The sequence below is a fragment of the Aythya ferina genome, assembly GCF_964211825.1.
Source record: "Aythya ferina genome assembly, chromosome: 1".
Taxonomy (NCBI): Eukaryota; Metazoa; Chordata; class Aves; order Anseriformes; family Anatidae; genus Aythya; species Aythya ferina.
Window position 1 is genome coordinate 114,009,133 of NC_140296.1, and position 13,235 is coordinate 114,022,367.

General features: G+C 38.4%; 1 protein-coding gene across 21 annotated transcripts in view; it reads right to left on the minus strand.

Moving 5' to 3' along the window:
• Positions 1-1,374: 1,374 nt before the first annotated feature.
• TMPRSS7 (transmembrane serine protease 7) overlaps positions 1,375-13,235 on the minus strand; it is a 46,722-nt gene continuing 34,861 nt past the window's right edge. For 17 of the 21 annotated variants that reach the window (XM_084533702.1, XM_084533707.1, XM_084533696.1 and 14 more), the window contains 8 exons: positions 10,901-11,037; positions 9,883-9,990; positions 9,164-9,274; positions 7,913-8,029; positions 6,193-6,370; positions 5,738-6,006; positions 3,626-3,762; positions 1,375-1,616 (listed from right to left, as the gene is read on the minus strand). In XM_084533702.1, the coding sequence (XP_084389828.1) occupies positions 1,446-1,616; positions 3,626-3,762; positions 5,738-6,006; positions 6,193-6,370; positions 7,913-8,029; positions 9,164-9,274; positions 9,883-9,990; positions 10,901-11,037 (1,228 nt within the window). In that variant the 3' untranslated portion in view covers positions 1,375-1,445. Of the gene's footprint in view, positions 1,617-3,625; positions 3,763-4,224; positions 4,274-5,737; positions 6,007-6,192; positions 6,371-7,912; positions 8,030-9,163; positions 9,275-9,882; positions 9,991-10,900; positions 11,038-13,235 lie in introns of those variants that run through there. The other 4 variants (XM_084533710.1, XM_084533701.1, XM_084533699.1 and 1 more) reach the window with 4 other exon arrangements.

Below are 13,235 nucleotides of genomic sequence, written 5' to 3' on the forward strand. Positions count from 1 at the left end.
AAACATTAACTGCAGAGCGATTAATGATCATATTACCTGTCTGGAATTAATAACATTATCAAGTCAGCAAGCCAACGACTTCAGGGAATTTATGTATGTGTATATATATATATATATATATACACACACACACATATATGTGTGTATATATATATATATATATATATGTATATATACATGTATATATATATGTGTATATATATATATATATATATATATACACATATATATATATGGGGGGGGGGTACCACAGAACTGGCCCAAGAAATCTGTGCTCCAGAAAACAAATGGAAACAAAGGAAACACAGGTCAGTACAGAAAGGATTTACTGGAAGGCAATCCTCACAGATAAGGAATGCAAAATACAGCTGTAGACAGACAGCTTTGTTCAAGTCCTCCTCTTTCTTCAATAGCCCGTCTCCACTACACACACAACCTGCTGAATGACTGATTCGTGCACTTTGCCTTCTCCTTCAGGGAAAAGAGACCTACAGGAAAAGCCTAGAGTAAATAAAACCTCTTTCACATCATCTCCAAAAATGAAATAAGGATTTATTCTTTTTTAAAATGACATATATTCACGGAACCCAATTTTATAGATGTTTAAGATAGTTAAGATACCTCTCAGAGGGTAGAAGCATTGGTTTTATTTTGTTAAGGGCAAGATCATTGCAATAACATCACCACATTTATTCATCTTGTCAAGGTTGACTCAGATGAAGAATTCAAATTCTGAGAAGGATGAAGTATGAATGACCTTCAATAAGAAGAAATTAAGGTAGGGAATAATGAGTTAGCAGCTCTAAACCATACAGTCAATTACAAACAGAAACTGGAGAAGATATACTGCTAATGCTTTGTGTTCCACACTTATCTGCAGAACTTCTGATCTCCAAAAACCACTGCCCTGCAGATTTGAGAGGATTGGGCTCACTTGCTGCAAACCCTTCTCTTCCTCTGTCAGCTGTCACCCTAGGAGGCAGGAAACGTAGGATTAGCAGGAGTACTGATGGTCATTTGCTATTTCACTGTTACTACTGTATTGAACCATGCACACCTCAGAGGAGATACGTGAATGAGGCTTAAGCTGCCTCGAGCTGGAAAGTTGACTCTTCGATTTTCTGACAGACAGTTGCACGTGTGTATAATTTGTGCTAACAGTAAGAGTGAAAATTGCCATACATTCATTATCACTTCTCCTGTGTCAACAGACACCTGTACAGAACAACCACCACAAGATCAGACTTCTTCTGATACTCATTTCACCAAGGTTTGAACAAAGGGTGCTTGTTACTGCTATATGTGTACTCCAAAATTAAATATTGTGTCAGCAGTATTGTGTCTTGTGACATGGAAAGAAATTCCAACACTGAATAGTTTTTAACCAACCATGTTTTAATGAAGATATTCAGTACATATTTTATTTCATAAAAACAGTTTTCAAGTTACATGACTGAAGGCACATATTTGTGAATCCACGGTGCAAAATTTGACACTCTTGTGTAGACACCAGGGAAATTTGGTCTTCCACATCCGTAACCCCAGCTAACAATGCCAGTCAAAAACCATTTTCCATCTCCATTGCTTTGACATGACAATGGTCCACCAGAATCACCCTAAAAAGAATATATTAAGTTGTATGAATTTAAAATCTAGAAAATAAAAACCAGGACAAAATTCAATGGGAGTCATTTTGCACAAATAATTGAAGAAATGCTTACATTTTCCCCACTCACAGACTTCAAACCAGAGTCAATAGTTTTATGGTTTTTTGTTTGTTTAATTGAAGCAGATGGGATCACACAGTTGTACCAAAGTTTACTCTTTCACATGAGAGAGGACTAGCTGTCATTCTTTAAATGTATTAATATACTACTTTTTGTGAGCTGTATTTCAAATTGACAAATAACTTCCTAGCCTCAAACTAACAGTTAAACCCCAAATCTGCTACTTAATACGTATGTCTGAATTTAAGAAGAGATTGGACTGTGAACTTAGGCACATGGTCTGAACTTTTGGGTAGACCTGTGCGGTGTCAAGAGTTGGACTTGATGATCCTTAAGGGTCCCTTCCAACTCAGGATATTCTATGATTCTATGATTCTATGTTCATTTAGAACACACCTGACAACTCCAAAAAACAAGCTTTTATAAAAAATTCAAAACTGTTCTAATATTTTTTAAAATTAGAATATTCAATAGTCAACACAACTTCCTTCAAATTAAAAGCAAACGGAAATGGAGTGTGATCCATCAACATTTAAAAAAAAGAAAACAAAACACTACGTATTGTCCTATAATAGACACTAGCTAGCAGATAATGCTTAGGGGTACCACAATGCTTTTGGAATTAAGGCAGTTGAAACAAAGTTCGTAATAGACTTCCAAGTTTTATATAGAATAATAATGCTACAGAACAATGCAAGCAGTACCCTTCCTTTACAGGGTAATTCTTCTGGACAATATTGGCAGAAATTCAAGCAAAAAAAAATTGGCACCATTTGTGGAAAGTCTCTTGGATCAATCTTTTACTTCCTTGTAAGACTCTGTTGCAGACACAATTCCTCTGAAACAGCTGTTAGTAAACTGAGCTTTACCAAAGCATTAAATGTAAAAAGTATTTACAAAAGCGAAGTCTGAGCTGGTAGGATTTTGATGTTTGCAAAGGAAGTGCTTTCCTTCTACACATATTTTCTGTTACAGCCAGTAACAGAAAATCTTTAACTTTTATAGGATTGTAGGACATTCCATGATCATCCTGAATTCTCATAAAATTATTAAAGGTTTCATATAGAAGATCTTTTTCCATGCTTGACAATTAAGATTTTTCATTTAGAGAGTTAAGCATTCAATTGATTCTTTAATTACTGGGACAAAAAGAAACAGGAACAGCAGCATTTTTCACAAAACAGAAATCCCACAAATCTATCAGCTCTAATAACTGCCAGGCATAGTCAGACAATATTTTTCCTTACAGAAATGCAGCCAAACAACCTCCAAATTATGCCTTTCGTTGACTGTCTCGAGTGCCCAAAAAGACAACTGAAAAAACAAGGTTCCCTGGTTAATGGAAATGATGCTTGCTGTCAGTCTCATGAGCTGCTAATAAACAGCCATTGCATTATACTTTTCGAAAACACTAAGATATTACTTGCCATGAGAATTCAGAATTGCACATATATTATTTCACAGCATTGCCGGATCAGAAGAAATATTATACATTTGAAATTTTACGTCTAGTTGTCTGCATCTCATCAGACAGCCCTCTGTTTCAACACTAGGGGGAAGGGATCCTGAAAAGAAACAAGCTAGCTTCTCAATTTCTTTTTTCAGTTTAGAGACCCTCTTGCCAGATACAGCCTACCTTCATCATGCTTTTAGGACTTGCAAATCCATTGGACCTCAGCCTGCAACTGAACCTTCATGAAGCTATTCATTCACACAAACCAGCAAATCTCTGAGAATACCCAAATGACAGACTACCTATTAAACGGCTCTTTTACATAGCTGTGTTTCAGAACCAAACCATATGTACCACATGGTGGTTTGCCACCAAGTTCTAACATCTCATCATGCAACAATGAAAGGCAAAATAAACTCTATGTGAGTTGTGATAAGATACATACTTTGCACCCATCTCTTTTTCCAGACATTAGTCCTGCACAAAACATCCTAGCTGTGATAATCCCATATGTGGAATGACATAATGATTGGTCAATAATTTCTACTTCTGCTTTCTGAAGAATCGCAGCACCTTCCTCACCTGGGAAACAAATTGAAAGGGATGGTTCAACAGAGCTTAACATATTACTTGTCTAGTAAAGGCACAACCAAGAAGTCTTCAGAAAATATCCCCACATACTTTTGAACTCTAAACTGTTCCAGATTGCAAACAACTAAATCCCAAAGGTGCAGAAAGCCTCTTCTACCAGGCATTTGTATAACATGATCATGGGCCCTTGGCCACAGCAAAGACAATGGCCTAATCATCAGGGTTGGCCAAAAAGCCTTCTGTAATGTCTTTTGCAAAATGTCTCAAGATTTACTAATTTGGGAAGATTCTACTTTGGGAAAAAATTGAATCTTATAAAGGTATTTGGATTTTAACAAGACAGATCTGCAGTTAGGGTGGTGTCTTTCAAGAAGCTACATCCAGAACTAAAATCACAGATCAGTGTTACATATCAAAAAATTATCTTTTGGCAGCTTAAAAGTTCAGACTTACCTTAAATTCTGCCCTCTCTATCCAAATGTTTTGTTAAAAGACATCTTTTCTGCAAAATATACATTTTCAGTAAAGCAGAATTAAACTGAACTGTTCTGTCCTTTCAGCACAAAAGCTGTAATAATATCATGAGGTCCTCCCAAAAAAGGGTATAGACAAAGAAATTTCACCAACATATTCAAATGTGCAAGTTGCAGGTTTGTTTTGGGTTTAGGTAAAGGTAGTGTATACTAAAAAATAAACTTATAACATATTTAAAAGACTAATTTTACAAATTATGTAAACTGATGAAGAAAAAGAGGGAAAGAGAGGAAATTGAAGAAGGAAATGAAGAGAGGAGCAAAGGGAAAAGAACACTTCTCCCTCTCTTTTTTGAGGTATCGTGTTTATCTTTCAAATCACCATGTTTTAAAATTTCCTAAATGACTAATCAATAGGTCAAGGAGACATCATGCCACACATTTTTATCAAAATCTTGACCTGATAGGATGGCTGTACTTCATTCACAACCATACATTTCTCACAGCTACTTGCAGAGCCTGAATGTAATTTGGAAGAAACGTAATTTGGAAGATGGTGATTCTGGCTGAGAGCATCAAGTCAAAATACTGGAGGCTGCCTACATGCTGCTACACCTCACCACATTTGCTTCTCCCACTCTCATCTGAGTGTGGAGGGGCAGCATGGAGACAGCCACCCTGAGATGGCAGGTGAAGCTGGGGCAGGGCAGCTCTGGAGGTGTAGACAAACCACCTAAGTCAGGTGCATCCCAGCAGAGTGGAGGTTTGGCATGGTGGTGGTTACATGACTGATGCTGTGGGCAGCGTTCACACCTGTGTTTCCTCATTTGGGAAAGCCCATCCAACAGCACACAGGTGCTAGCAGCCACCGTACCATTACCCAGTCCTTTCCTAAGCCCTGCTTTCTGTTACTGAATGGCTACAACAAGGACAAAGGTACTAGCATTTGTGCAAAATAAGAGGCAGCACGTGACAAGGTGTGGGAGGGAGCCAGCCCACCATTGTAATAGCAGCCATTTTGTCAATGTGGTGTCCATTTTCTCAGCTACACCCTGAGGATACAGGTGGTGGTGCCTTGCAGGCAGCTCCGTGCCTCAGAGCTCATCATGAAGAGGTTGAATATAGGAGTAGGGAAAATTAGGTTCGTTCCCCTGCAGCAGGCAAGGAAGAGTCCATTTAGGCAGTTTAATGAAACTCTAAGAGTAACAAAGAGGAGAAACAATACTGTATGACTGAAGAAAAAATGCAGCTCCTTGCCAATCTTACCCAACACAAGCACAGAGTACTTCCAGATCCACAGGACTGGCTGCTATTTTTCCTAAGTGCATAAAGTTACATACATGCAAGAACCTACTTCCAGAGGAGACTAAATTAAAAACATTACAGTTTTCTGCATGCTTCACGCATGCAAGAACAGCAGGTGTCCTGCACACAAACCTGCAGCTAATCACCTGGGGAAGAAATGTTAACTCAACTGATGGCATTAAACTCACCCACTTCCTGCTTTTGGCCCCAACCTGTTATCCAACATTTGTCACCACTGCGGACTCTGTGTGAAAATGGAGGTACGCAGATTGGCTGAATGACGTGGCTCATTGTTTCTGGCCATGGTTTGCTCAGCTGTAGCAATGCAATGTCATAGTCGTAGTTCCTGCTATTATAGTATTCATGGACAATGATCCGTCTCACAGCAGATACAAACTTTGCACGGCCTTGTGTTTGCATCCCCAAGTGAGCACGCCATGCTCTGGGGTCAGCCAGCCTGGTTGGGAGCAAAAACACACACCATCTCTTCAAAAAGTGCTCCACAATGCATCACCTTCCCCAACACTGGGCCAAAGAAAGAAGGGCACATCACACCTTAGTACAGTTCAAACTCTGGAAGCTAAAAGTGTTCCAGAACACTAGTGATATTTGGGATAGGGTTTGGGGGAAAAAGACTGCTTACTTGCTCCCTTGAAAGCAGTGAGCTGCAGATACAAGCCATTCTTTTGATATCACTGATGCCCCACAGTAAGCAGCTCCCACAAAATGGAGGCTGACCTGCCATGGCCATTCACCTTCCTTTGTGTTTGTACCACCTACAATCCGAGAGATGAGGTTGCTGCTCTTGTTGCTGCCACAACCTGAAAGGGATATTTCAGGTTACTATCTCTGTCCTGCGTTCTTTCCTTTAATGAGAGTGTTTCCCACATGTTGTATGAAATAATTTTGCTCTTTAAAATGTTTTGAAGTTCATTTCCTTGCCCCGATTGGAAAACTTGTCTATCCACCTAGTCTGTTCCTGAAACAAGAGATGACACCATAAAAAAGGGCACTGGCCTTAGAAAGAAAACTTTCTATTCTAGTTCTGCCACAGAAATTGGTCTCTAAATCTTTCTTGTGTCAGATATTTCAGAGGATCCATTGATTTCACAAGCATCACAATGAACATGTAAAAACAGACAATCCTTCAACTCTTTTTACTACCCAGTTCAGTTAGTCCTGAACTAAAAGGAGTGCTTCTGGAGGGAAGGAAGTTCAGGAGCATCTGCATACTTATTTCCAGCCAAAACATGAGTATGAGAAAGATACTTACAGTATCAGCTATGTATACACAGTTTGGTCATTTATTACTTCAGAAACCAGGTAATCCTATCACTAATTTACAATGGAAGAAACTGGAAGTCTGAAAGCATTGTATATTGCTAACTCAGAAGTGAATAAGTCATGCCTCAACACAAAAACCTTCACACTATTTTGAAGAAGGGAGAAGGACTGTGCTACAGGACCTTGTATCCTTCTTTTAGTCCCATGCTCCCATAGACAGGTGCTAACACTTCCCAGCACCCATACAAAGAGTCAAAAGCAGCATTAGCATTTCCAAACAGAAGTAGGCATATAATTCATCTTTTAAAATGTCATAGTTGATCCAAGGCAGATGGTGACAGGTTTGACATATACGTAACATTGCAGGAACAGCTGAAGGCCAGACAAAATACCCTAGGATATTCAGTTTAAGCAAGTGAATCCTAACGCATTTTTTAAATTCCTACTGCAGTAACAATTGTATTTATATATGTATACGTATACACACTGTATAATATATATTATTTTACATATTATATACAATGCATTATATAATATCTGAATGTGTTATTTTATTAATTACATTATATATAGATATAAATAAGCCAAAAGAACTTGTACAGAGGTTACTTTCAGAAGGTTTAAGATTATAACCTAGACTGATACTATGAGATATTGAGATCTTCACCATCAGGAGACAGAAATGAAACGCGTTTCTCACTGCAGATACAGAACTCCAGAAGTATAAATACTGTCTGACTCCAATAAAAGTACTCAGCTCTGCTGGAAGCTCTAAGAACACTGCCTTTCCAGTTGGCCAAGTTAATTCTGCAGTTACCCCAGGTTCTCTGTTCCTTAACATAGCTGCAATAAACATCATAACTAAGACTCCTCATAGCGGTAAGCCCAATCTCCCGCAAACACTGCAACCAGACCTGACATAAACTGGTATCAGACTGTTATCCTACTATGACTAAGCAGACACAATAAAAACCTCATTATGTTCTGCTACATGAGTTATACAAACTCCTAAAGAGAAAGAAATAAAAAGGCTTTCAGGTGTGAAAGGTTTGAAGTTCAGACAAGTGGGAGGGACTTACTGCAGCTGCTTTCATCACTTCCATCAGTACAGTCCACAGTCCCATCGCATTTTGCATTTTGTTTCTTAATGCATATATTATTCCTGCACTTAAATGTGTGATTGGTACAAGGAATACCTGAAATAGTTGTGTGGGAAACAAAAAAAAAAAAAAAAAAAGGAAGAATATTGGACCAGATTTACATGTTTATACATCTGCATAGATGAAATTCATACATGTATCAACAGGCAGTAGGGAACGTAGCAAGAAAGCACTTGGTCTGAGATGGCTTAAGCCAGCCTTTAAGTTGAACAAGCTATTCCAGTAGAGCTGCATCTAAACTAGTGCCTGTATCAAGCTGACAGTATTTTTGAACATGGATTTCCTCTCATCTGTTCTCAAAGCACTAGTAAGCATAGGTATACTATCAAAAACTTGCCAATAGAGTAAGTGCTAGGCAAGAAAGAGAAGAACATCCAGTACTCTGGAAAGAAACCCTCTTTATGTCTCAGCATTACCTATGAAACAAAAGATGGCAGTGAAAGCCATCTTAGTAATTACAGCCAGTTAAACTGCATTCCCAACCCTGGTGCTTTCCTATTTCTCTGTGGCTTGCAATAAAGGATTCCACTGAAAAGGAGTTTGTTTTTCTTCTTAACATAAAGAAGTATCCTGTAACCATTTACACAGCCTATCAAAGTTAAAAAGGTCATATATATTAACATTTTTTTAAAAATGTTTCTTTAAAAACATGCAGCACTTCTTGGTTGGACTCCCTCTCACATGTCATGGTGTCCATTGGTTCTAAGTTAAAGAAACGGCAGATTGAAAACTTTCCTGTGCCTACCGCCAAGCTTACAGTTACACTGCATTTTAAAACACATTAGCCTTATAAGTCTGAAAACTGTTCCAAAGAAACAGTCCTCTTTATAGTTATTTTACAGATGGTAAAACAGATCCAGGAAATCATTTGCAGAGATTTTGCTTTAGGGAGATAAAATTTCGGAATCAAACTTCAAGTTTCTAGATCCCCATTTGTGCCAGTATTTCAACAGAAATAGATGTTCATGATCTCATTAAAAATAAATAGTTTAAATCAATAACTGTTTGTTTACAAGCATATCAGAAAACTGAACAGAATTATACATCCTGTGTTAGATTTGACAGCGCCTCTTAACTCTTTGAATCCTGCATCAAGTATTTAAATCAAGATTGAATAAATGATAGAAGGGGAGGAAGAAACAACAACAACAACAACAAGAGTAGCCTTACTGTTGGTACAGTTCTGCTCATCATTTCCATTCTCACAATCACTTACTCCATTGCAGGCAAGCAAGTTATCCTGTATCGCAAAGCTGGAGTTACAGTTCCACTCAGGGACAACTTGAAAACATGAGTCAAATCAGTTTCAGAAGCATACTTGTAATGCTAACACTATCCTTCTGACCATGTCCAGGTATCACTTTCATAGCTCATTGCACTTTACAAGCATGAGGGTGAGGGCTGCATTATGCATAGAGAAAATGAAGTGCAAAAAGACTTCAGTAACCCATCCCAGTTCACACATTGCCCCAAGTGGGTGGCTCATGCTCTTTCAACCACTGACATTTATCATCACTCTCATCTACTCTATCTGCAGTTTGTCATTTCCTCATGAAAATAATTCATCTCAAAAATAGCATTTATCACAGAAGGAAAACCTGAATTCCAACCTCTTACAATTATTCTTGCACATTAATTCTCTTCCTCTTGCTTTTCCATGTCATACCTTCTTCATTCTTAGTTCTTTCCTGTGCTGATTAATTATGAATTAAACATGCAAGATACCAACTGATAGCCTGAATGTGGAAATTCAAAGAATCCTAGAAACATCTTCTCTTCCTCCTCTCCCCCCGCAAAGTTTCACGTCTTTTAGCTACCTTTTAAGACTTCAGACTAAAGAATACATTTAGGGGGGTTTGCATCAAGATCTCTAGTAAATAAATACAAACCACAAAAGAGTTCATCACTTTCATCAAAGCAATTGTTTATCCCATCACAGCGCTGTATCTGCTGGATGCATAAGCCAGTGGAGCACTTGAAATATCCAGGTGGACATGCTGGAGGTTTATCAAAACAAACAAACAAACAAACAAACACAGCTTAGAATGCCTTCTTCTAAAGGATACTCTCACTTTCAATAGCCACTAAGTTAGTATACTGTATTAAGGTGATTTGTGAATTACAGAAATATTAGCCTTTTAACATAAAGTCATGAAGATAGCGTCTTTTTACATACTCCACAGATATTCAATGCATAAAAGAGCTCTGGTGTGGTACATAGCTGTGACTAAAAAACATTGTTACTCTACTACTTTAACATCAATGTTTATAAGACTAACATAAGAAATTGTTTCAGTAAATAGTTGTCTGTTTCTGGATTTGAAAAATCAGGTGGTTGGAAAAGTTTTGGAATAAGCAGTTGGTTATTCAGTACAGCTCATTACTGTGTTCATTACCTGGAGCTTTTCATGGTAATAGGAAGATTGTTTTCATTGCCAAAGTTTTGTTTGTAAATAAGAATAACTGACTTGAGTTGACTGACACTCATCATCTGACAGATTCCAGTGTTTGACATCTTTTTTATTTTCAGGTTTTACTAAATAGGAAGTAAATAGCTAGCAAAGCTATTGGTACAGGTAGAAGCTAATGTGGGGCTTGAGGAGTTGACCAGGCCCATGCATGTTCTGGCCACACAGGAAGCTTTAAGAGCTGTGCAGAAGAGAAAAGACCGTGTATGCACAGGAAAACCAGAGCATGCTGCACATGCCCACAAACCTTTGCCACATAGCTTTGATGTGCTATAAAAGGCTCTTTGCTAGTCACCTAAAAAAGTAAAATCAACAAATAAACAATGCAACATGACAGTTTCCTGCATAAAGATAGTCAAGTCCCACTGAACCTGAGATGTTCAGTTTTTCAGGGCTGAAATACAAAGATGGGTCGAAAAAAAATAAAAGTCCATCTTACGTTGACTGATGTTATAGCTGCCGTACTCCACCAGAAGTGGCTTCTCTGACACCTTTGAACTGCACTGAAGCTCAACATTAACAGCAGAGCTTGCAATATGAAAGACTGTTTGGTGATCAACATAGTAACCACAGTACCTAAAAGAAATCAAAAGTTCTAGAGCAGCCTTTACATCAGGATTGCCTTACATGCAATTTTAACATCAACATCACAATACAGTCAGCTAGCATGCTTTAATTAAGAACCAACATCTAAAATAATACCCAAGTTCTGAAAAACATTACGTGTGATCCACCATTCCTCAGTACAATATCCCACACACTTTCAAGCAGAATGTTTCACCAGAAAGTTAAGAAGATTGTCAAACATGATACTTTTGTCAACACTGATGATAATTACCTTTAAAGATTTGCATTTTGGCAAAGGCATAAGCAGTTTGGTGGGAAGGGAAACATCATCATAGTTTAGCTGCTCTCATTTTGAGGAATACTCCTAAAAAAGAGCGCACAGGGCACTGATCTGACTGCTTTGGAGGCAGAGGGAAAAAGATTTGGGGAAACTAGAAATATTTCTAGGTAGCCACCCAGCTTAATACCATTAAGATCGCAAAGTTTAACCTTTGAAAGACATGTCTTCAAGTAACTAGTCTAGATGAAAAGATTCTTTCAATGTGCATCTATGTTAAACAGCCATTTTGGCAAAGAGCTTCCTTGAACTTCTGCCTGGTTACCACTTAACTTGGAGAAACCTAAGATAACCTTCATCAGAGATACCAAAGACATTGCAACTGGCATTTATATGCTACTCTAGCTAAGGAAAAACAACAAACAAACTCTAACCCCTTTAAAAGGGTAAGGTTGCTGTACGATGGTTTGAAAAGTAGAGAATATTTTAAGTGTGGGAAAACTTTGAAGACTGACAGTTTAGGTTGCACAAGAAATAGAAATAAAAGCCTGTCTCCTCTGTCCCACCAAACCAACACAAAAACTCAACACTTGTAAGAGAGACATGTGGCCTCAAGACTCCTGTCAAGAGAAGTACTTACTAGACTAAATAGATATAAGAACAGAAGCAGCTGTATTGATTCTTGGCACATTTAGCATATACATTTCCTTGACAGCAACACAAAGGAACACAGCGCAGTTCAAGTGATCTTGAGCAATAAATGAGTTATTTTATTGTTAAGTGTATTACTACAGTATTAACCTGAGGTAAATATTTTTCTCATTTATTTTGGCAACACCAAAAGGATAGCTGATAATGAAGGGAAGCCATTGCATTGCTTCAGTGCTGCTCTTCATATCAATGAATGCAAGTAAATTGGGCAGTGATTTCCATGAGGATGGATGTTGTCTGATGTCCTGTGCACCCTACTGAAGCATGCCATCAGGAGCAGCCACCCTTGCTCATACATTTTCCCGATGTGCTTTGTTTCACTTTGAAAATGAAACATCCTTTTAACAGGTCTAGGAGGTAACTCCAACAATGTCAAATATAAATGAACATAACAAGAGACCGTTCTCACGCATCCTGGAAACAGTGTCAAGAAATGTTTTACAGCTTTCTAATATAGTACATTTAACTGTCGAAGGAACAACAACAAAATCTATCAAAGCTAAGAGTGAAGACCTTCCTGCTATAGAAAGTCATCTTCTCGCTCATTTTAGTGTGTCATGTCATCACTGTCCCCAGCCTAAAACAGCCCACCTAAGCACAAAAGAGAAAGTTCACAAGCCATCTGATTCTCCTTAACTAACCCACAGATGTTCTCTGTTTCTCCTTCTGTCAGTTACTAGGACACAACTTCCCTCCAACAAACCTTGACACCATCTCAAAAAAATACATTAAAAAAAAAATCACAGACTGCTTTATGTGGGTGAGAAGTGGTCAATTCAATCTCATCTCACCAGCAATCGAGGAAGCTCCTGACCATCTGTGGAAGAGCTGAGACAGCTAGACAAAGGAAGCTGCGTCCTGTACACAGTAAGAAACGTCATATGATTTGGGGGTTTGTAGGAGAGCTGCATATCCTTGTGAGCCTTCTACTACTGCTTTGAGTCCTTTTTCCAGGGCCAACAGAGTTTGCCAAGCACCATCTGTAACTCTGCAGCAGTGCTAAAGAAACTAATGAAGGTGATCCTATCGCATACACTGAAGCAGGGAGTGGGTTGCCTTTTCAGGGGATGAATAGATGTGCGCATCCTGTTGCAGGTTCAGTGGGACATCGCACCAAAGCATTTAAAAACAAAACATTTCTTAGCTCCTGTACATCTCTAATGTTCTGCTCACAGGGACTAGCTGATCTCTCTGCCAATGAGAATTTTGGCTAAAGCAG